The sequence below is a fragment of the Mandrillus leucophaeus genome, unplaced genomic scaffold, assembly GCF_000951045.1.
Source record: "Mandrillus leucophaeus isolate KB7577 unplaced genomic scaffold, Mleu.le_1.0 Scaffold329, whole genome shotgun sequence".
Taxonomy (NCBI): domain Eukaryota; kingdom Metazoa; phylum Chordata; class Mammalia; order Primates; family Cercopithecidae; genus Mandrillus; species Mandrillus leucophaeus.
The window spans coordinates 2,864,612-2,889,079 of NW_012103465.1; the positions used below are offsets into that span (position 1 = coordinate 2,864,612).

A 24,468-nucleotide genomic window follows, 5' to 3' on the forward strand; every position below is an offset into this window, starting at 1 on the left:
CTGATCACTGCCAATTGAAAGTTCTTTCCACTCTTCATTTAAAATCAATCCTTTACAAGTCTTTAAATCCAGGATAACCTCCTGTGCTTTGCCAGTCTGCTGAATTCCAGGCTGGTGGCAAAAGCATAAGACAGGAGGGGACAGAGGCCAGGCACAGAGCGGTGTAAGTGTGTCTCTGACCACCTGTCTCTGTGTGCCAGAGCCAGTTTTTTTATTTGTTTGTTTTAAACGGAATTTTGTTCTTGTTGCCCAGGCTGGAGTGCAATGGCACGATCTCGGCTCACCACAACCTCCGCCTCCCGGGTTCAAGCAATTCTCCTGCCTTACCCTCCCGAGTAGCTGGGATTACAGGCATACGCCACCACGCCTGGCTAATTTTGTATTTTTAGTAGAGACAGGGTTTCTCCATGTTGGTTAGGCTGGTCTCAAACTCCTGACCTCAGGTGATCCACCCGCCTTGGCCTCCCAAAGTGCTGGGATTACAGGCATAAGCCATCGTGCCCAGCCCAGAGCCAGTTTTTTTTTAATCTATGTTGTATTATTTTCCTCTAATAAAGTAACTAATCAAAAGCTCGCTATATATTAATGGATTTTATTAAAATATGTGATCTGGCTTCCTTAAATCCATGATTTAACATTTGAATATAGAGTTATTTTGTCATTTCTGAAAAACGCTAAGAATAGACAGCCATTTTCTTAGTCTACCTCGAAGTTAATATAATTCCTGTAAAAATTTCAGGGCCACTGTGGTTCTGGGATATATTTACTCTGAGTCCCTTGTGAGCAATTGTGTTATTCTGGTATGCACAGTTTGCTTCTTATTCTCATCACTAATAATGCAGAGAAAAGCAGATTGGCACATCCTTCATTCAAAACAACAATCTTATAAATATTATTGTCAGTGCCACTTCCCTGAAGTTCAAGTAACCAACTGTCCTGGTTTGCCTAAGACTCAAGGGTTTCCCAGAATGCAGGACTTTCAGGGCTAAAATCAGGCAGACCCAAGCAAACCAATGGTTACTTACCCTACTAGAGTGTGTCATTTGGCAAATAAAGGTTTCTGTTCTTACTCTCTGGCCTGCTCTCCAGACATATGCAAATATAATTTTATTATTTGTGAAAATAATGTAAACAGAGAAACCATGTCTAGAAAAAGAATATACGCCCATATGTTAACATTTGTCTTTGGGTGGTAGGACTATGGGTAATTTTTTTCCCCTTTTTTTTCTGTAATTTTCAAACTTTCTGTAGTGAACATTTCTATACTGGTAAAATAAAAAGGTTTAGTTTTTAAATGTATGACAAATAAAAATGGGTAGATAAATAGTACCTATGTCAAAGTAAGTTGTCTATTCCATTCACAGCAAATACTCTGAGATATGCCTCTGACTTTTGGGTAGATTTTAAAAGAAATAATCATTTTTTCATATCAAGGTGTCACTAGCTGAATATTCCTAAGAAAGGAAGCTGATGAAATGACCCAACTTTACCCCTGCCAGGCCACAATGCACTCTTCAGGCAAACAGATGGGTGCTTGACACTGACCTTTCTCTAAGAAGGGGCTGATCCAAGGGTCCGGGAGAGCTGGAATGCTGGGAGGTGGCAAATGAAGCTTTCCGGTGGAAATCGGCATCCCCTTGTTTACTGGACGAGGACTTTCCAAACTGACTTGAATCTAAACGTGATGATGAGTCACTCCTTAAAATAATCCGTTCATCTGGCTCTCTGATAACCTGAGTGAATGCGCATTATTTAATTGTAATTTTGCTTCTGTTTGCTTAATTTAGAGCTGGGGGTGGGGTTGAACAAGGAAGACAACTAGGGCTAAGATGACAGAACATTTGCGCCAGGGATCTCCTGCAAATAGAAGAGGATCTGGAGAAGAGAAGACTAGTGACAAAATGCTCAGGAGTTAAGACTGATAAAAATAACCAAAAGTCTGTATGTTTGGGATATATTAACAAACCAAAATAAACTCACGCTGTAAACTTTGATTTCTGAGGACTAGGGATTATTGATCTGGGAAAAATATAACTTTAACAAAATATTTAAGTGCTATGGCATAAGAAGCATAGTATATTCCATCTTCTCTGCATAAATCTATTCTCATGTTGTTACACAGAAGTTTGAGCCTTCACTTTCACAAACCAATCAAACTTCAAGAACAAATGATTTACCACCTCTATGTATAAAATTATTTGCTTGGAGAAAAAGCAATAAAAATCACTACAAATAAAGTAGGTATTGGGTCTACATACACCCTCTGTGGTGACTCATCCTACTTATATGAGGGGCACAAACCAGCTAACCCCAAAGCAAAGTATAACATGGAGTCTGGGCACATCTTCATACAAACACTAAACTACAGCAATTCCACCTAAGCAGACTAACTAGAAATATCCACCACTGATTGGAAAAAGCACAATAATTGACATAAGATAGCTGGAAGTAAATAATTTTACAAATTCTATTTCTAAAATTACCTTTACGTTAGCTGCAAGGCTGTCAAGAGAAGAAGCTAGAAGAAAGAGGAACAGGTGTTTCAATGACTCATTATTACCATTTAGCTTTAAAACTGCCATTATATTTATTCTACAGCGGTACAAAAATTTTAGACAATGAATGAATTATTTAAAAACTTAAATGCTCCCTTGTAAGTTACACTACCAATTTTAAGTCTCCCTTAAGCCACTTCAATTCTCTGGGTCATGGGGTTTTTATGTTTTGTTTTGTTTTTGTCTTTTTGAGGTTAACAATGAGGTGTTCTGGTTTGTTTGTTTGTTTTTTGGGTTTTTGTTTTTGTTTTTGTTTTTTGAGATGGAGTCTCACACTGTCGCCCAGGATGGAGTGCAATGGCATGATCTCAGCTCACTGCAACTTCCGCCTCCCGGGTTCAAGCGATTCTCCTGCCTCAGCCTCCAGACTAGCTTGGATTACTGGTGCCCACCACTACGCCCGGCTAAATTTTTGTATTTTTAGTAGAGATGGGGTTTTGCTATGTTGGCCAGGCTGATCTCGAACTCCTGACCTCAGGTGATCCACCCACCTTGGCCTCCCAAAGTGCTGGGATTACAGGTGTGAGCCTCTGGACGTTTTGTCTTCAATGACAGCACGTATGGAAGAGGGAAGGGTAAAGCAAGTCTAAAGTGAATGAGTAAGTTCAATAACCCTTAAGCAGCCTGAAAAACTCGTATTTGAGTAGGTGCCCAGAACCTAAAAAAAAGTACTATGTGTCTAATATAAAATTTGTAAGCTGTCTCCTCTGACATTTTCTTTGGTTTTCATGGAATCCTATTTATGCAGGAGCTCTTGAATATATTTGTCCAAGGTAGACACAAATGTTAAATTGAGACAACAAATACGTAAAAGCTTGGAGAAATACAGAACATAGCAAAAATGGAAATCACTATCATGACTGTAAATGATCATGATAGGTAAGTAGACCTAATGCCGAAGTATGGCAAGGATGACTAGGAAATGAGGTAATAAAGACACAGAGAAAGTGAAGACTAGGTTGGATTTTTCCAGGTTGATTAAAAACTGTTTTTAAAATTAGTATTTGTAAGGCAATGCTAAGGTCACCATGGCTTCCCCCAGTGTGACCGGGGCTCAGGCAATGACAAAGGACTTTTTCTGGACTGCTGATCCCCCTCCCCATGTCACTGGTAGATATAAAGAGATTTTTAAAGCCAGACCATTTTCATATCCTTTAGGCATATAGATATGTATGTACCACTTTGTCCCAGGAGCTCTCTTTGCACCCACCCCCAGCTGGGCAGGGAGTCAGCAATGCTAACGCCCTTTCAGCTATAGCCACAAACTTGCCCTGTGGCCTCATAACCTCCTTCTCATAACCCCCTTCTCATAACCTCCTTCCAGTGTGGCCTCATAACCTGTGGCCTCATAACCTCCTTCCTCCTGTGGCCTCATAACCCTGTGGCCTCAGAAACTCCTACCTACTGGTTTTGAGCCCTTCCTTTAACAGGGGGGCTCGCCTTCATTCCCTTGCTTCTCAAAGTGCAGTCCCTGGACCAGTAGCATTCATATCACCTGGAAGCCTGTTAGAAAAGGAGAAACCTAAGCTCCACCCCAGCCCTAATGAATCAGAATCTGCAGTTTAACAAGAGCCCCAGGTGATTCAAATGCACATTCAAGTTTGAGAAGCACTGCTGTGTTCTACCTTAGGCCTGGATGAATGAGCTGACAGGTGACCTAAGCAAAGTTCTGGCTTGAAAGCTACAGGGATTCCAAGGATCTGAGGCCAGAGGTCTGAATGTCTTCTCTAAATGTAGGTATGCCAAAAGCTTGGTGTGTGACCTTTACACACATTGTAACCTCTCTGGAACCTTAGTTCTCCACCTGCGAGGATTAAGAAAAGACAAAGGCCGAGACCAATGTGATGTGTGAGTCCCATGATAATAGAGCCTGCATTAAACCCAACTTGTCCGCCCCAGGAAAGGACATTTGCTGTTGCCTGATTTCACTGCAGTAGGGAAGACAATGCTGCTTTATAAGCTACCCGGGTGACTTTCAATTCAAAGAACTTAAATTAAATGTCAGATGTGATGAAGCACATTCTGCTTCAAACCCGGTACTCTGTCCTTGGCCAGCTGCTGTCAAAGAGCTACCACAGTCTAAGAACACTGGCTTAAGTTACCATAAGAGGCTTAAAAGTAGACCCTTAAAAGTGTAAACCTTTAAGCCTAAGATAAAGAACTCTACTGTCAGGGATGGCAATAGATGGAAAGTTCAGTACTACCAGCGGCAAGAGAATGGACCACCACCATTCCTTTCCAGCCTAAGAATTTTGATTAATTTCAGGAATGACTGATCTTCACCAACACGACCTTCACTAACAACATGATTCATGGATTTCAGTCAAAAGCCTACAAGGAATTCCTTAACCCAGTGACTCTTAATGTGTGGTCCAGGGATCTCCCCCAAGGGTCCCCAAGACCTTTCAGGAAATCTGCAAGGTCAAACTGTTTTCATAATAATACTAAGACATGATTTGCCTCTTTCATTCCCATTCTCTCACCACTGCACAATGGAGTTTTCCAAAAGCCACAATGATGTTACGACATCATCATCATGATGATGGCTAATGGAATGTGTACTAGTCTATTCTTTTTTTTTTTTTTTTTTGAGACAGAGTTTCACTCTTGTTGTTCAGGCTGGAGTGCAATGGCACAATCTCGGCTCACCACAACCTCTGCCTCCCATGTTCAAGCAATTCTCCTGCCTCAGCCTCCCGAGTAGCTGGGATTACAGGCATGCACCACCATGCCTGGCTAATTTTGTAATTTTAGTAGAGATGGGGTTCCTCCATGTTGGTCAGGTTAGTCTCAAATTCCCAACCTCAAGTAATCTGCCTGCCTCAGCCTCCCAAAGTGCTGGGATTACAGGCGTGAGTCATTGCACCTGGCCGTAGTCTATTCTTATATTTTAAAAATGTATCAGTTTTAATTTCTAACATGCTAACTACTGATGTTATCCACATCAAGAAAAGCTCTTTGGGCTCCTCAACAATATTAAGAATGCAAAAGGGCCTGAAATCTAAAGGTTTAAAAATACCCTGCCTTCATCTAACTGCTTCAGATAGAGTTGGCTTCCCACCTCACTGACATGAAATCTTGTAAAGCAAATGTTACATCTCCTGATCACCATCAATCTCCTGTTTTTTCCCATCCAGAAAAATGGAAAGCCTTATTTGTTAGGCATCAATGGTGACTTTGCAAAGGGTTCACAGCAGGACAAGTTGCACTCTGCTTTCCCAGCCCAGCCAGGCAACAGCCAGGGAACAACTGCAACCACAGCACACTCAGCACGCTACTCAGAACGGTCCCCTTCAATGACAAAGGGAACTCTCAGACAGAAGCTTCTTAGCTGACTCTGCTTCGTGGGACCACTGCCCTGGAAATTCCACAGCTGGAGAGGACTTGAGAATTAGGCCCACAGTTCCGAACATAATCTGTGATTCCTCAGAATGAAAGAGTATACACAGGACACATTTGTTGCCACAGGGAAATGTACAGGAGTAACAAGAAACTCAAGTACCTCTTCTCATTGGAAACGGAAAGTCTGAAAACTTAGATTTTCTTCTACACCTCCTCAAATGATGCTCTGAAATATTCTCACCAAAGGGCTTTGCACTGTCCACCTGAAAGTAAAGGAAAGAAATAAGACTAGAATCCACTATAGCTTCTAGTACCCTCCCCATATCACTGGTAATGCCTGTCTCCCCCTCAATCACTGATTACACAGGTTGGAAAAAGAAGGCTGGAAAACCACCTAGATCACAGTCTCCAAGTTTGCTACATGTTACACCTAAAAGGAGAAACTCTCTGTCCTTCATTGAGGCTAGAACATGAGGACATAGGCTAAACATTAGCATAAGGAACTAAAGTTAGACACAAATTACATTCCAACAACTGGTAAGGATACAGCACAGAAAGAGGGCAAGTGAAGCTTTATTTCACAATCTCTTAAAATAGGACAATGTTTCACATTCCTTAAACAGTGTGAGTAGTGGTGGCCTAAGTGGGGTCCTCACTGACAGCAAGGGATTCCCACAAGATGACATTTCTACTTTCCAGATTCCTCTCTGGTCCGAGTGTCTACATTTTTGAAAAAAAGAATAATGGTAGCTAGGCCGGGTGCAGGGCTCATGCTTGTAATCTTACCACTTTGGGAGGCCAAGGAGGGAGGATCACCTGAGGTCAGGAGTTCGAGACCACCTTGACCAACATGGAGAAACCTCATCTCTACTAAAAATACAAAAATCAGCTGGGCGTGGTGGCACATGCCTGTAAACTCAGCTACTTGGGAGGCCGAGGCAGGAGAATCGCTTGAACCTGGGAGGCGGAGGTTGCGATGCCCCGAGATCATGACATTGCACTCCAGCCTGGGCAACAAGAGTGAAACTCCATCTCAAAAAAATAATAATAATAAATAATAATAATAGAACTATATTATTTTATCTATGGTAACTGACCATATTTTCCTAAGGAAAAATTGGGTAACATGATCTGCAAACAGGTCAAAACACGTGAACTAGGGACTCCTCCAAATATCTACAATATAGAGTTGCTGAATTTTTTTTATTTCTGTTTTTTAAAATTTTAATAAGGCAGGTTATAATGTTACTTTTCATTTTACTTTAATATATTGACTTGAATTTATAGTCTTTATAACATCAGGTTTTCTAAATTTTAATGCTTCTACTTAAGGAAACATCACATATCATCAGAAAATCTGACTAAATAAAAAAATTAAATATGTCAAATCACTGATAAAAGACTTTGGCGCATAGGAAAAACTATATAAGAATTTGTTAAATAAAATAAGTATCAAGCAAGTTTTAATCCCCTAAGAAATCTACCAAGATTTTAAGATTACTTAGTTCATAATGGCATGGACTAAAGTTGTATTTTACAATAATTTATATCAAATGAAGTAAATCAGATATATTTTCAACAAAATGAAATAAATGAACTCAATTCGATATTTTTATGGCCCCATGTTTAAAGATTGGTCGTTAGATTTTTGCCAGATGTCATTACCCAGGCCACCAAGACAACAGCTGTTGTGTATCTTTTGTAGATAGCTCTTCTGCAGTTTCTAGCCAAACAGTTCTACAAACCAATTCTACATACAGTCATCTCAGCAGCACCTTCACTTCAAGACTTACTACACTTCACAGTCTCTGCCTAATACACAAACATCACCACTGGTGACTTTAAATCAAAATATCAACTTAATGATACTATCAATAGTTAACATTCTGGAGAATAAGTCATTAATTAGAACATGAACTGGTGTTCGTGTAGACTACAAAATAACACAGGAAATTTTTTTAATATAATGTTAATCGGAATATGTAGGAAAACTAATCTGTATATACAGTATAATTACAACTTTGTGGAAAAAATAAAGCCTATGAATGCAAGTATAATGTAGAGAAATTGAGTCAAATTAAATCAAACAATGATTTTATTATGCTGGTGAGCCAATGGATTAATTTTTTTCCTGAACTTTTCTGTTTTCCATTACTTTTATAGTAGCAAAAAAGTTGTAGGCCAGGTGCAGTGGCTCATGCCTGTAATCCCAGCACTGTGGGAGGCCGATGTGGGTGGATCACCTGAGGTCAGGAGTTCGAGACCAGCCTGACCAACATGGTAAAACCCTGTCTTTACTAAAAGCACAAAAATTAGCTGGGTGTGGTGGTGGGCACCTGTAATCCCACCTACTCAGCAGGCTGAGGCAGGAGAATCACTTGAACGTGGTAGGCGGAGGTTGCAGTAAGCTGAAATTGTATCACTGCACTCTAGCCTAGGCAACAGTGCAAGACTCTGTCTCAAAAAAAAAAAAAAAAAAATTGTAAAGAGACTAAGAGAACTAGTGTGATTAAATTTGCCCACCATTGCCAGAGGACATAATCTAAGATGACTTTAATTAAGTGCTTTGAGTATTGCACAACATTGCTTCTTCCTGCAAACAAACTTTTCTGGCTCTTCAACATATGGCCACTGAGCACCAATCTCATTAAGAAAACTCATGTAGTTTTCTTTAAAACTGATGAAGCTTTAGTTTTGGATTGATACAGAGTGCATGCCAACCTTCGTTACGTGTTTTCAACCTCTGTCAGTTCACTGACTCTTCAAGATAATAGCAAGTTATCATGTGTAGACATTATACTCTGCTAATAATTTTCAAAAATTAAAAATAGGGATGGCTGACATTTACTGAGCAAGTCTACTGTATAGGGCACCTTTCTAAGAGTTTCCTGACAATCATCTAGGAAATTAACATAATTTAATCACAATTATTATTCAATTTGAAGTACCTTTTTATTTAATATTATTCATTTGTTATTATAGCTCAAACTTCCTTTATTCCACCCTCATCCATATCCTCACTATTGCAAAATACTCTAAAAAATAATTTTAGGCTCACATGTCTAACAACAAATGGAGGCTTGCTTCCTCCAGAGATTTTGAAATTACTTCCAAGGTTCAACTGAACTGGCTGGTCCTGGAAGAAATGCCTGGTAGAACATGGAGAGGGCTCCCGGGCTTGCATGCCTTTGGGCAGTCTGTTGAGGTTATTCTCCTTTAGTTTCATCTTTACAGTATTTAAGGGAAATATTGGTTCACGTGATGTAGATAAAGGCCTTCGTGACTTATGTCTTTCTTCCTGAAATAAACAAAAAAAAAGAATATTTTTAAAAATAAATAAAGAAAAGAAAATTCAATCAGAATATAACTGTATTTAATTGAACTTTAAAAAATTAAGGTCAAAGATAGAACACCTCAGATTTATAAAACATAAACTTAAGGAAGGACATTTCTCTAATTTTTTTCCTGTTCAGTTCAACATCATTAGTATTTATACCTTGCTAGTATAATGTATTCAACTAATTAACAGTGAGATTTATTTATAACGGGAAAGTTAGAAAGTGTCAGACACCTCCAATAGATAGATAATAGAGAATTTGACACATACAGGGGTCTAGCAATTTCACTTCCAGGAATGTATTATAAGGAAATAACTATGGCTATATGTATAGCTCCAAAAATGCTTATGGTAATTCAAAAGTTAAAAACCAACTGTACTGGTGAGTAAGCAATCGCGCTCAGTTGCAAATCCACCTCAGCTATACAATACTGACCCAGGGACTCTACAAACCCCCTTTTTGCTTTTCCAGCTGGTCTCTGTAGGCTCTGCCACTGGAAGGTGCTAGAGAAAGCGCAAGGCTGGAGGAGATACAGTGACTGGCTACTTCCAGTTTTGTATTCTATTCCTGTTAGCATCATTCCAGCAACAATTCTTCCCCTTAACAGCTGCAAGTGGCTCCAGATTATAGCCTTTCCCCTATTATGCCAGAACTAGCCCCACTGCACCCCTCCAGACATATCAACAGCAGCGGGCCAGAACCCCCTGTTCAGGTTTGAGTCTAGACCCACAGGAACCTTCCTCCAACCTCCGTGGCACCAGCAGGGAGCAGTGCCCCTCCTTAGAGATCTGAGTCCCAGCTCATCAGAGTCCCACCTTCGAATTCCTGAAGAAGCATCCAGGAAAGCAGCCCTTCTCCAGAGGTCTGGGTCCCATTTCTGTTCAGTCTCTTCTTTAAGCTTCTGTGTTCTTGCTGACCCAACATCTTCCCTTTGTTTCCCCAGCCCTAGGGGTGCAAGCTGCTTCCTGCAGTTACTCTTCATTTCAGTGTTCCCCTTTTACCTTTCAGTCTTTCAACCCCTGTTTAGCCATTTTTTTAAATTAAATCTTTCTGTTACAATCACAAGTTTGGTGTGGTTTCCTGACTGGACCATGGCTGATAGATCAGTTAAGTGCTCAACAAAAGGAAAATGAATGGCCAAACAGATTACAGTACTTCCATACAATGGAATACTATGAAACCATGAAAAATTGTCTGGCACAAGAATACCTGAGGACATGAGAAAATGTTTATGATAAGTTAAGTAAAAAAAAGAAGGGTACAAAATAATATGCAATGCAGTGTGATCTCAATCTTTTTTAAAAGTGTGTATGTGTGTACAGAATATACCAAAAAAAAAAATGCTGATCTCTAAATGGCAAAAATGGGACAGGTTTTTAAAATTTTGGGTCCTTTTCGCTTATTTATCTTTGTTTTCTAATTTTCCAAAATAAAGTGATACTTTTGTTTTAAGAAAAAAAAAAAGTGACAGATTGGATTAAGAAAATGTGGCACATATACACCATGGAATACTATGCAGCCATAAAAAAGGATGAGTTTGTGTCCTTTGTAGGGACATGGATGCAACTGGAAACCATCATTCTTAGCAAACTATCACAAGAACAGAAAACCAAACACCGCATGTTCTCACTCATAGGTGGGAACTGAACAATGAGATCACTTGGACTCAGGAAGGGGAACATCACACACCGGGGCCTATCATGGGGAGGGGGGAGGGGGGAGGGATTGCATTGGGAGTTATACCTGATGTAAATGACGAGTTGATGGGTGCAGTACACCAACATGGCACAAGTATACATATGTAACAAACCTGCACGTTATGCACATGTACCCTACAACTTAAAGTATAATAATAATAAATAAATAAAAAAAAAAAAAAAAAAAAAAAAAAAAAAAAGAACAGACTGAGTGCGGTGGCTCACGCCTGTAATCCCAACACTTTGGGAGGCTGAGGCAGAGGATCTCTTGAGGCCAGGAGTTCAAAAAAAAACAATAAAGCTATTTGTTTAAAAAGTTAACACTGAAAGGAAGACCTAGGAAGTTAAAACAGAATTAAAATGGTAGAACAGAAGAGAAAGAAACACTGAAAAATTGCTATGAACACATCACAAATAAATTGGAGGGAAAAGAGGATAAATAAGGTGAAACTAAAAAGCAGATAACGCCTTCCTTAAAATTAATCATTGGTCTCCCATTATGAGAGTTATTATGCTGTGAGGTTTGATAGATTTGCAGAGATTATTGGCCCTTCTTTCTCATTCAGAATCCCATAACACACAGCCCACATTTTCAAGGTCTTTTCTAGGACCATACATAAGATTTGGGATAAGCATTTTGTTTCACATACAGGTTTTACTCTACCGTGTCCCAGAGTATTTGGAGAAGCTTCACAAACTACCTTTATTCCTTCTCTATCTTGTTCTAGAAAAGATTTTAAGTGGCAACAATATTATATACAATAAGGTAAAAGCAAAACAGAAAGAAATTGGGGTGAGGGGGACACTAGGACTGAAGAAGAGAGTAAAATTGAGGTAGTACACATGGATGCCCTAAGACCCTTCACGTTTACCAAAGATGGACCATGAATACAATCTGAGCATCAGCCTCAGCAAAAGAAAGATGGCCCCATGTTTACTGCAGCATTATTCACAATAGCCAAGATTCGGAATCAACCTAAGTGTCCATCAACATATGAATGGATAAAGAAATTATATTACATACACACGATGGAATACTGTTCAGCCACAAAAAATAATGAGATCCTGTCTTGCAACAACATGGATGAAGTTAAGGTCATTATATCAAGTGAAATAAGCCAGGCACAGAAAGACAAACTTCATATATTCTCACTTATTTGTGGGAGCTAAAAATTAAAACAATTGAACTCATGGAGACAGACAGTAGAATGATGGTTACCAGAGGATGGGAAGGGTTGTGGGGGCTGAGGGGGAGTGGAGATGGTTAATGGGTAAAAAAAAAAAATAGAAAAAATGAGTAAGATCTAGTATTTGATAGAACAACAGGGTGACTATAGTCAATAATAATTTAACTGTAAATTTTAAAATAACTAAAAGAATATAATTGGATTGTTTGTAACTCAAAGGATAAATGTTTTAGGTGACAGATACACCATTTACCTTGATGTGATTATTACACACTGTATGCCTATATCAAAATATCTCATGTACTCCATAAATATATACAGGTATTATGTATCCATGAAAAAATAAAATTTCTAAATTTTTATTTTATTTTTATTATTTTTTATTTATTTATTTTATTTGAGACAGAGTCTCACTCTGTCACCCAGGCTGAAGTGCAGTAGAGCCATCTTGGCTTACCGCAGCCTTGACCTCCCAGGCTCAGGCGATTTGCATGCCTCAGCCTCCCAAGTAGCTGGGATTACAGGCGTACACCACTATGCCCAGCTAACTTTTGTATTTTTGGTAGAGATGGGGTTTCACCATGTTGCCTGGGCTGTTCTCTAACTCCTGACCTCAGGTGATCCATCGGCCTCCCAAAGTGCTGGGATCACAGGCATGAGCCACCATGCCTAGCCTAAAATTTTTAAACTTTTAAAAAAGAAAGATGGAAACTGCTGTTCATAAGATCAAAAGTAAATGTCATAGAATGACAATAACAAAAGCTAATTAGCTCACTTACATCAAATTTGTAATTTTAGCTTCTGAATCACCCTGCTTCCAGCTATATCATGCTGCCAAACATATGTGCCAAACATACTCTAATATGACTGGCTGAGTAAACAGTTTGAATTATAGAAATTCAAACCTAGTAAAAACTTTTCAGGTTTCTACTTGTTTAGTTTCATGTAAACTTGATAAACTGAGTTTGGGCAAAAATTCTTTAAATTAGGGAAAAAAAAAAAAAAAATCCGGTCATTTCTATCACTAGATTTGTATTGTACTTACAAGAAATCTGTTTCTGTGCAGAAACACACATTCTCTGATGGCTGTCCTTGTAGAAAACTCTATTTTAGGAGCAATTCCCTAAAAATAAAACAGCATAAGAAAAGCAAATAAAATTACTAGAAACAGTTCTTTGGCCATCTCATTCTAACTTAAAATCATACAAGAACCCAACTGCTCTTCTGTGTGGTTGGCATAATCCACACACATTATCTAAAATATATATGTAATAAGAATAGCTAAATACTTATGTAATATATATTATGTATCAGAGCCAGGCCTAAGTAATTCATATATATTAACTCATCCAATCCTATCACAACCCCATGAGGCAGGTTTTATAATAGTACTCCTCAATTAAGACACAGTTTAAGTAACATGTCCATCTAGTAATGATGGCTGTTAATTGAACCCAGGCATTCCGGCTCCAGTGTCCATGATGTTAGCTACTCTATTTAAAACACCGCACCATGGAATTGAATGCGATTACCTAGAGAGAGGTATGTATAATGTATAGAGTCTTCCTCTCTACCTACCTGCTTTGAAAAACTTGCTTTATATCTCATATCAGATATTTGTATTCATTAGACCTAATTCCAAATTAATTTTGTTTCATTGATTTGATATTTCTATTTTTTGTCCTCAGTACCATACTGTCTAAAATATTGGGTTATATATATATGTGTGTGTATATATATCCTATCCTGTTTAATTCTTATAATCCTATAGGGTAGGTACAATTATTATAATCATCCTGTTTTACAGATGTTAAAACTGAAAAATGGGCAAAAACTAGAAACAATCCAAACACCCTTAATGGGTGAACAGATGAACCGTGGTGTATTTACATAATGGACACTACTCGGTAATAACAAGGAACAAATGAACGACACACACAACTACATGGATGGATCTCAACAGCGTTCTTCTAAGTGAGAAAAGCCAGTCTCAAAAGGTTACAGACTGTATGATTCCATTTATGTAACATTCTCAAAAAAACAAAACTATGGTGATGGAGAAAAAACTAGTGCTTAGGGTCAGCGGAAAGGTGTGCCTATAAAGGGGTAACATGAGGGGGATTTTAGGAGTGATGGGATTGTTCTATATCCCGATCGTAGTAGTGGTTTTACAAATCTATACACATGCTAAAATTCATAGAACTGTAGACCAAAAAAGCATCAATTTTATTGTATAATAATTTTTAAAATACAACTGCTTTCCCCAAAAAATGAGGCCTAACGAGACATTAAGGCAATTTTCCCAAATTTACAAGGCTTATAAATGGCACTACAGCGACAGGACCTGGATCTGACTAAATTACACTGTCTCCATCTGACCCCATCGACTCACCAGTGGCCCCTCTGCATGACCTCTCTGCTCTACTCTCCCCCAGAGAATACCACCTGGCCAAGTTACTTCTTGTCCTGAGGGCACCTTCCTTCTCTTCTTTTCCATCCAAATTTTACCCATCTCTCAATGTCTGATCTCACTCTAACTCCTCCAGGTAAGCCCATAGTAGTCTCTCCCTCCAGTCTCTAATATTTCATTTTCATTTATACAACTTATACTCAAGGTGCTTCCATAACAGGGTCTGCCCCAGCTGAAGCCCTCGAAAGAAAGGAAGCCAACATCGACTGCATGCTTATTACATGTGCCAGCTTCTGTTAAGGGTTTCCAGAGGCATGATCTCATCTAATCCTCACACAACCTGTGTAGTAGACCACTGTATTCCCATTTTACACAGGAGGGAACAGACTTGGAGAGGTTTAATAGTATGCCCAATGTCACACAGGTGGGTAGAGCCAGGATTTGAAACTCTGCTGAATTGGCCAGGCACGGTGGCTCACGCCTGTAATCCCAGCACTTTGGGAGGCCAAGGCGGGCAGATCACGAGATCAAGAGATCGAGACCATCCTGGCCAACATGGTGAAACCCATTCTCTAATAAAAATACAAAAATTAGCTGGGTGTGATGGCGTGAGCCTGTAAGCCCAGCTATTCAGGAGGCTGAGGCAGGAGAATCGCTTGAACCCGGGAGACGGAAGTTGCAGTGAGCCGAGATCGCGCCACTGCACTCCAGCCTGATGACAGAGAGAGACTCAAGAAAAAAAAAAAAGAAAGAAAGAAAGAAAAAAGAAACTCTGCTGAACTACTACAAAACCTACCTTCTTTCCATTTCCTCATGCTATCTCTTCAGGGGCCTTGTGAATCAGCTAGTCAGCTTGTTTCCTGTGCATTCATTCATTCCTGTGCACCCATCCTGTCTACACAAGTCCTCACAGGTACAATCTATATCCTTAACTCCTTTTTATATTGCCTGTAGAATGCACAGTATGCACACAAGAGTGCAAAGCTTGGACAGACAACTCAAGAAAACATTTCTAGGCTTATAAACACATGGGCCAAGATGCTACACAGAGTCAGACAATGCAGAGGGACATTTGATAAAGAATGTACAATCATATGACTAGTACAGCCTCATATTTTCTTAACCAGATGGCTTACATGAAGAAGAAGGCAAGGAGAATTTCAGTGTCCACAGTGCTACTGGTAGAATCATATGACCCTCACATGTGTGCCAAGCCTCAGGTCCCCCACAGCCCAGTGGCCTGGAGCCTGAACAAGTCATCTCTCATGCCACAGTCTTGTGCAGTCTTCTCATTGCCTCACAGGGAGACAGTATTAACCCTTGGATGACAGCACAATAAATAATAACAGCTTAGATTTATTGTACACTTAACTATATACCAGGTATTGTGCTAAACACTGTATGTTACCTCATCTAACACTCACAATAATCCTGTGAGGGATGTACCATTATAGTCCCATTTTACAGATGAGTAAACTAAGGCACAAAGAGATTAACTTACCCAAAGTCTCAAAGCCATTCATGACAAAACTGGGAATGAACCCAGACAATCTGATTCCATACTAAACCACTGTACATGCAGCTGCCTAATAGATTTTCAAGTTCCTGATCCACTTTGCCCAGAGAGGAGGAAGGAAGTCCCCTGCTGGTAAGGAACCCACATTCTGTAACACATTTTTGTTCACCTTATATGACCTCCACTCCTTGCCATGACTTACAGACAATAAAGAAGAAATGTATTTTCTTTTTCATACCGTGCTGCTTTTAGCATAACATTTTACTTTAGAGTTGAAATTTAGAGACTATATCTCATCCAGTCTCCTTACCAATGAAATGATGTTGATAACAGTCAGGTCAATGAAAGGATTTAACATAACAAATAACATAATAACATAAACAAATAAAAATAATTTTTAAATGCTTTTTATGCTCACTTTACAAGGTCAGTCTTAACCTAACATAATAATAGATAATTGTGCAATCTTCTCATTGCCTCACAGGGAGACAGTATTATCATCTTTTATTATCTATTATCTAATAGATGAGAGAGTAATATTATCTATTATCTAATAGAGAAGACTAGATAATATTGCAAACAAAAAAAATTCTTGACCTCACCAGGAAATAAAAAATACTGTTAAAGTATCAATTGAAATAAAACAGCAAAATACAGAAACACAAAGAAAAGCCACATGCTAGTGGAGGAAATAAATCTAATTGTTAATAAGTTGATAAATTAGGAGAAAATAAAGTGAATTTGTCTCACATATTCATTCTTACTTCCTACAATATTAATGAAAAGAAATCAGATAGTGGGCTGAAATAAATATGAGAAAATTAGCATCATTCAGTGAGTAAGAGCACAGGCTCTGAAGCCAGTCAGGCCAGCATGAGAATTCCTGCTCCATCACTCACCTGTCCTGTGACCCTAAGTGCATTTCTGAAACTCTTTACACCAGCTTCCCTCTCCTTTAAAGTGGGGAAAGAACACGATAGTGAGCTCAACACAGTGCCTGGTATACAGTGAGCACACAGTGAACATCAGCTATTTTTTTTTTTTTTTTTGAGATGGAGTCTCACTCTGTTGCCCAGGCTGCAGTGCAGTGGCATGATCTTGGCTCACTGCTACCTCTGCCTCCTGCCTCAGCATCTCAGTAGCTGGGATTACAGGCGTGCGCCACCACGCTCAACTAATTTTTGTATTTTTAGTAGAGACGAGGTTTCACCGTGTTGGCCAGGCTGAAACATCAGCTATTATTAAAGTGATAGCTCTTTTTTGTGGTATCTCGGGGGCAATCAGCTGCTTCAAGATGAAGCTGAAGGCTGCGCATGGTGGCTCACGTCTGTAATCCCAGCACTTTGGGAGGTTGAGGCAGGAGAATCACCTGAGGTCAGGAGTTCGAGACCAGCCTGGTCAACATGGGGAAACCTCTTCTCCACTAAAAACACGAAAATCAGTCAGGCGTGGTGGTGAGTGCCTGTAATCCCAGCTACTTGGGAAGCTGAGGCAGGAGAATCGCTTGAACCTGAGAGGCGGAGGTTGCAGTGAGCCGAGATCACTCCACTGTACTCCAGCCTGGGCAATAGAGCAAGACTCCATCTCAAAAAAAATAATAATAACAATTAAGTGTGCTGCTCTTTCATCTTACACACTTTTGAAGATTTGCAATGTGTCTAGCACGTAGATTACAGCCAGGGACATTGGTTAAGAGCTACTGGAAACAAAACTAAAAGCAAACAACATATGTGATGTTTATGGCCCTCAGATCCTTAGTATTGTGTGATTTTCCCCCCTTAACATGTCTTTCTGAAATTGTCTATTAAAGCAGAGGAAATACCTGACAAAGGAAGTATGTATTGCATTAATCAGGACATAACTAATATTCTCCTATTCAGAATAATACTTATTTATGTGTGAAAGCAACATGGATGTGATCTCCAACACAGAATTTTCATGACGCTTTTATTGTATACAAATAAATACATAACAGTTACTTGGTTAGACATCAAAACAAAAACAAACAAACAAACAAAAAGATGAAGCTGAATATTTCCTTTCCAGCCACTGGCTGCCAGAAATTCATTGAAGTGGATGATGAAAGCAAACTTCATACTTTTTATGAGAAGCATATGGCCACAGAAGCTACTACTGAGATGCTCTGGGTGAAGATTGGGAGGGTTATGTGGTCCAGATCAGCGGTGGGAATGACAAACAAGTTTTTCCCATAAAGCAGGGTGTCCTGACCCATGGCTATGTCCACCTGCTGCTGAGAAGGGACATTCCTGTTATAGACCAAGGAGAATTGGAGAAAGAAAGTGCAAATCTGTTCAGGGTCACAATGTGGTCACCAATCTGACTATTCTCAACTTGGTTATCATCAAAAAAGGAGAGAAGGATATTCCTGGACTGACTGACACTATGGTGCCTCATCGCCTGGGGCCCAAAAGACCTAGCAGAATCTGCACTTTTCAGTCACTCTAAAAGAGACGATATCTGCCAATATATTGTAATAAAGCCCTTAAACAAAGAAGGTAAGAAACCTAGAACCAAAGCACCCAAGATTCAGTGTCTCGTTACTCCACATGTCCTGTAACACAAACTCTGGCATACTACTCTGACAAAAGAGACTACTAAGGGAAATAAGAGAGAGGCTGCAGAATATGCTAAACTTTTGGCCAAAAGAATGAAGGAGACCAAAGAAAAATGCCAGGAATAGATTGACAACAGATGCAGGCGGCCCTCTCTGCAAGCTTCTACTTCTGAGTCCAGTCAAAAATAAAATTTTTTGAGTAACAAATAAGATCAGATCCCACACTCCAAAAACCACTACTATGCAATTGGTTTTATTTTGCTTTATAGAATGGTTGAGAGAAATTGAGTCCCTCTATCTATTCACAAATTGTTTAAAATATAATTTGATTAACTTAATTATAAGAATACTCTACCTCTAATGCATGCAGGTGTTTCCACATATTTAAAAAATCTATTCTCTAATGACTAACTGCATGTATAAATAACTATAAATACAACCTCCTATAGGTTATTTTTCCTATTTATGACCATAAAGTTGAACAGAGATAACAACCAAGAAAATATAAGAACGTTTGCTTCTTTTTATCTTGATACTTGACTGGATACCAGCTCAGTGTTTGTAGATGCCTTTTATTTAGCAGAGAACTAGGCAAACCAAAGTTAAAATAATAGAGTATCCCCTACCTGATTCTCATCAGTTTTTTATCCCTTTTAGCTTCTGAAGAGCAATATCCCAATAACTCAAAATAAAATAATTAAAGGCAAGCTTATCACATGTACCATGGATTTAAATGATACATGAAGATCTTGGAGAAACAAAGACAGTTTCAGTGAGATTCATCAAACCTCTCAAAGATAATGAAGGGCTTGAGGTTTCAGTTATTAGGAATTCTGATTAGGGCAACCTTTAATGAATGTTTGCTGTTTGAAGTATTAGAAGCTCTGTCATGATAAGCTTCATAGAAACAGAGGTCCTGACTGTTATATTAAATATATTCTGCACAGTACTCTCAACAAAGTAGGAAACGATAACAAATTATAGTAATTGTAATTCATGGGGCAATATGAGAAAAGCTGAGTATCAAAATACTTTTTATAATTCTCAAAGGCATAGCCTTTTAAATGGAGATCATTCAAGTGATGTAACAGTCAAGAAAATCGTCAGGGTTGCCGTGGGAATAGAAATTGTCAAAGACAACATCAAAATGTGTACCTTGAATTTGGGTTCAGATAATGCCCCCCAAAGAATTAAATTACCAGTGGAATATCTGCTATATCCTTCAAGATTCTTCAGTAATATCAATTTGTGAGCCTCTGTCAGTTTCCTCTCTGTTAAATGGAGACCATATCTGCCTTGGCTAACTTGAGAATTGTTGGGAGAAAAAATTGAAAGTGCAAAATAAATGAAAAATAACATAACTGCTATTGCTACTCTATTTAGTCATAATAGCTATGACTAAACAAACAAATCTTTCTGTTAATCTGCAACAAAAGGAGGCTTTTATAACTATGTGACAATGTAAATATGGAAAAGATTTTAGCCTGATTAGATAAAACTTCCACCTCTCAGATCAATACTGAAAATCAGTATAATTTGGTACCTTGAGTTGGGCATCTAAACGGAGCCACTAAACAGAACAGCAGGGGTACTAACCAAAATAAAGATCAAACCCTGTCAGGAATAAAATATTCAGGTCCCAAGACTTTCTCTCCTAATAGAAGCCCAGACGGACATGAATCACTTACTGGAAAACCTAGAGCCGTCTTCATGAGCACTTCCCTATACCTCCTAGGGTGCGAAGGTGTTAGCTTGGGCTCTGGGAAAAGAAAATCCCGTGTGTTTTCTTCATAGTAGGCCAACTCATCCCACACTAGAAAGAAAGGAAAAAAAGTATAAATATCTGTATTTACACCTTCAGGTTTAACAAAATAAAAGTTCAGGCAGATGATGGCAGAGATGGCACTCAGGTAAAAATAGACACATTGATCCTAGCACCTGTTATTCAAGAGGAGACTAATTTCTATTACTTTTTATCTTTTGGATAATTTTTTAAAGCCTTCCAAAGTCATAACAGAGAAAAAAAGACTAAAGAGGTGTTCTACAAAACAGAACAAATAGGAAAATCTATCTTTCCATCTATCCATCCAATTTTTCCTTCAACAAATATTTACTAATGATAACCCTTAAGCCAGGTACCGGGGATAGAATAGGAACAAGGCGAACATAGCATTGTTCACACAAGTTTACAGTTTAGACTGGGGTTCAATGTGTTCTGTGATGCATGGATGCCAAGGGCCCAGATGACAGCTACAGCTGTGGTTCTCAGCAGGGGTACCAATCCCAGGGACATTTTGGACATTTGTGGAAATATTTCAGGGGCAGGAGCCAGAGGTGTGAGGGAGTCCTGCAGTGCTCAAGACACTCATGCACATCACACAATCTCCCCCATCCCCAATGACTTTCTAATAGCTTGCAAACATTCTTGCAGGCTAAAAACTATTTTATAATTATCTGAGCCTAGAACTTAACTAACTATGTAACTGAAAATAATTATGTAACTATGTTACATGTGAAGACGAAGCTTTTTTGTTGTTGTTGTTGTTGCATGATTTGGAAATACACTGAATTTTTCCAAGTACTGTGTAAATCAAGGAACAATTGTATTTTGTTTTGTTTGGATCTTTAACCGGATCTGTTTGATATTTTGAAAATCATGTCCCATCTAAATGCTTCATTATGCTTGACACTTACATATTAACATATACATTTTATCATACACCACTTTCATTTCTACTTTATATTACAATCAGATTATGTTAATTTTTTACAGTGACTTGTATAAGTTGATTATATTAACTACAATTATTTTTAGTATCATAAAAGGGATACTACAAAATACTCATTACCAAAAGATCTCGGGTCTAATAGGATGAACAATTACTGAGCCGAAGGACAGAAAGCTACCATCTGAATCATCCTTGACCACACAGCAGGTGCCGCAGAAGTGATCTGAACTGAGAGTGGTCCCTGCCTAGAGGACCATCAAAAAAGTAACTGTAGCCAATGAGGCAGTTTTGCTATTTAGTGACTGCCACTTTACTTATGAGAAGAATTCTGATGAGGGTTGCTTCGTTTTCAGTACATCAACTGTAGAACATAATTGACCTTACATCACATAATATGATGCATTAAATTCTTCCTCCTACTAACTCCATTAATACGAATGTTTCGGTTCTACTGAGGAAAGAATCAAAGTGCAAAAAGAAATTATTCTATATTTTTCATCATAAATAGCATTTCTTTCTACTCGTGCGCTCCCAGCCACACTCCAGCCACAATGGATTGATGTTCCCTCCTGAGCAATGTACTTCCACCATGCATGCTCTCCTGCATTACTGCCATGGCCTTAGTTGATCTCCCTGCCTCCATTCTCCTGCACTCAAATCCACTATCCGCACACTGCAACGTTTTAAATACATCAGACTGTGCCTTTCTCTGCTTAAAACCTTCCAATGGGCTTCTCATCGCATTAGAATAAAATCTAAGCACCTTACCCTAGACTTCAAGACTCTATATAATCAGGCTTCTAATAATCTCTCCTAATTCATTTATTGCCACTCTCCTCTTGATCGTTGTTCCCTGTCATCCTTTACCCATCTTGCTGTCCCTCAAACACACCAAGCTCACCTCCACATAAGGGTTGTGCCTTATCATTCTCCTCTCTGTAAAGTTCCCTCCCCGGGTCTCTGCAGGGCTGGCTCCTTCCTATTGAATAACAGGCTTGGTTTAAATGTCATCTTATCAGAAGGTGGCAACCCAATCCAAAAGAGCACTCCTTCCCAGACACTCCCCATCACATCACCTGATTTTACTTTCAACATAAGATTTACCACTAATTGATATTTTTGTTCATGGATTTATTCATGATCTGCTTCCAACAAGGCTCCATGAAAGCAGTGACTTTGTCTTTTCTGTACATTATTCTACTGCTGGCAGGGTTGTCCCTAGAAAGGTGTGAACTCAGAGCAGTTCAATCAGTACAGGGTCCAGCCAAGACAATCACACCTGAAAAGGGGCCTCACTGTCAGCATCTTCAACAAGCCCCTTGAAATATCACTAAAGATAGACATTTTAAAATTGAACTTCAATGATATTCACAGACGAGTGGTGAAGTGCAGCATCCTGGATGCTGCCCCTAAACCTGTGGAACAATGCTTAGGACATAATGGGTACCTGATAAATGCTTCTTAAATGAATGAACATGAGGACTAAAGGAAGTTAACTAGCGTAAGTGCCAGCTTACGTTAGCCACTCAATAAGCATTAGTTACCCTCTTTGAGACTCAGTTTCCATACTATTTTAAAAAAGGAGAAGAGAGACTAAATGTTCTCTAAAAGCTTTTCCAACTCTTACCCTTCATTCATTTTTCAATTTATTTTCATTCATATATTCAAAAAACACTTCATTCATTGAGAACCTCCTATGTAGTAAGACTTATAGACACTGGATGTATACTAGTGAAGAAGGTAAATATAATCAATGCCTTCCTGGAGCTTATAGTCTATAAGTATTAAACAATTATACAAATAAATGTATAGTTAAAAATTAAGCTCCATAAGAGTAAATTGCTAGGAATAAAGAGATAGAGAGGGTAGGAAGACAGGAGAGAAGATGGGTGTAATTCCTTTTTTTTTTTTTTTTTTGAGATGGAGTCTCGCTCTTGTTGCCCAGGTTGGAGTGCAGTGGCACAGTTTGGGCTCACTGCAACCTCCGCCTCCTGGGTTCAAGCGATTCTCTTGCCTCAGCCTCCCAAGTAGCTGGGATTACAGGCACCCTGCCACCACATCTGGCTAATTTTTGTACTTTTAGTAGAGACGGGCTTTCACCATGTTGGCCAGGCTGATCTCGAACTCCTGACCTCGAGTGATCCACCTGCCTCAGCCTCCCATGTGCTGGGATTACAGGCGTGAGCCACTGCGCTCAGCCAATGGGTGTAATTCTAACATTAATTCTCTGCTTCATTTACTAGTCTCATCCTGGCCTTCTTCATCAATGCTCCTCTTACAATGCTCCCTGTGATGGGCATAATCCTCCCACCTTTGCTGGTCAAAAACAGACTCTGCCTCCATCCAGAAACTCTGAAGTACAACCTGCAAATGGAAAGCGATGTGCCAATTTCCCCAGCTATCACTAGCAACAAAAGACAACTTTCTCCTGAAGCCTATAGTATAGAGTTAAGAACTTTTTTTTTTTTTTTTTTTTTTTTTTTGAGACGGAATCTCGCCCTGTCACCCAGGCTGGAGCGAAATGGCTCAGTATTGGCTCACTGCAACCTCTGCCTCTCGGGTTCAAGTGATTCTCCTGCCTCAGCCTCCCGAGTAGCTGGGATTACAGACGTGCACCACAAATTTAAAATTCTAGGGTCAGGCAAGGTTGGGTTCAAATCCCTGCTCCACTACTTACCAACTATGTGATCTTGGGCAAATTACGTAAACTACTTAATTTCAGTCTCCTCTTCAAGAAAATGTAAAAACTGTCATTGTACCTGCCCTTTAAGACTACTCTGAAGACGAATGACAAAGCCATGTATAATGCACAGCATGGCACCTGACATTGCCTACCATTACCAGGATTGCTCTCTGACACCAGCCCAGCAGTGGCCCCAGAACTGCTCTGGCTTCTATAAACATCATTACGTTCCTACTGGGAACAAACACCTAGATTCCTGATATGATGTTCTACACAGGAGGCCTTTCCTTTTCCCTCTTTCCTTTCATATGCTTTTGGCTAGATCTTGTCACTGCATCTAAATGATAGCTGCAAATTATTATTCCTGTGTTTAGCAAGAATTTAGATAAAAGTAAGAGGCTAGAAAATTGAAAGCGAGCTCATACCCTATCTTTAG

At 39.2% G+C, this 24,468-nt stretch overlaps 1 protein-coding gene and 1 pseudogene across 1 annotated transcript in view; one reads left to right on the plus strand and one right to left on the minus strand.

Moving 5' to 3' along the window:
• SPATA6L (spermatogenesis associated 6-like) overlaps positions 1–24,468 on the minus strand; it is a 52,965-nt gene that overhangs the window by 6,472 nt on the left and 22,025 nt on the right. The window contains exons 4-8 of the mRNA XM_011988361.1: positions 13,165–13,242; positions 8,956–9,195; positions 6,058–6,160; positions 2,484–2,518; positions 1,546–1,733 (exon numbers count right to left, since the gene is read on the minus strand). Of these exons, the coding sequence (XP_011843751.1) occupies positions 1,546–1,733; positions 2,484–2,518; positions 6,058–6,160; positions 8,956–9,195; positions 13,165–13,242 (644 nt within the window). The remainder of the gene's footprint in view (positions 1–1,545; positions 1,734–2,483; positions 2,519–6,057; positions 6,161–8,955; positions 9,196–13,164; positions 13,243–24,468) is intronic.
• On the plus strand, positions 18,067–18,809 carry LOC105545430 (annotated as a pseudogene).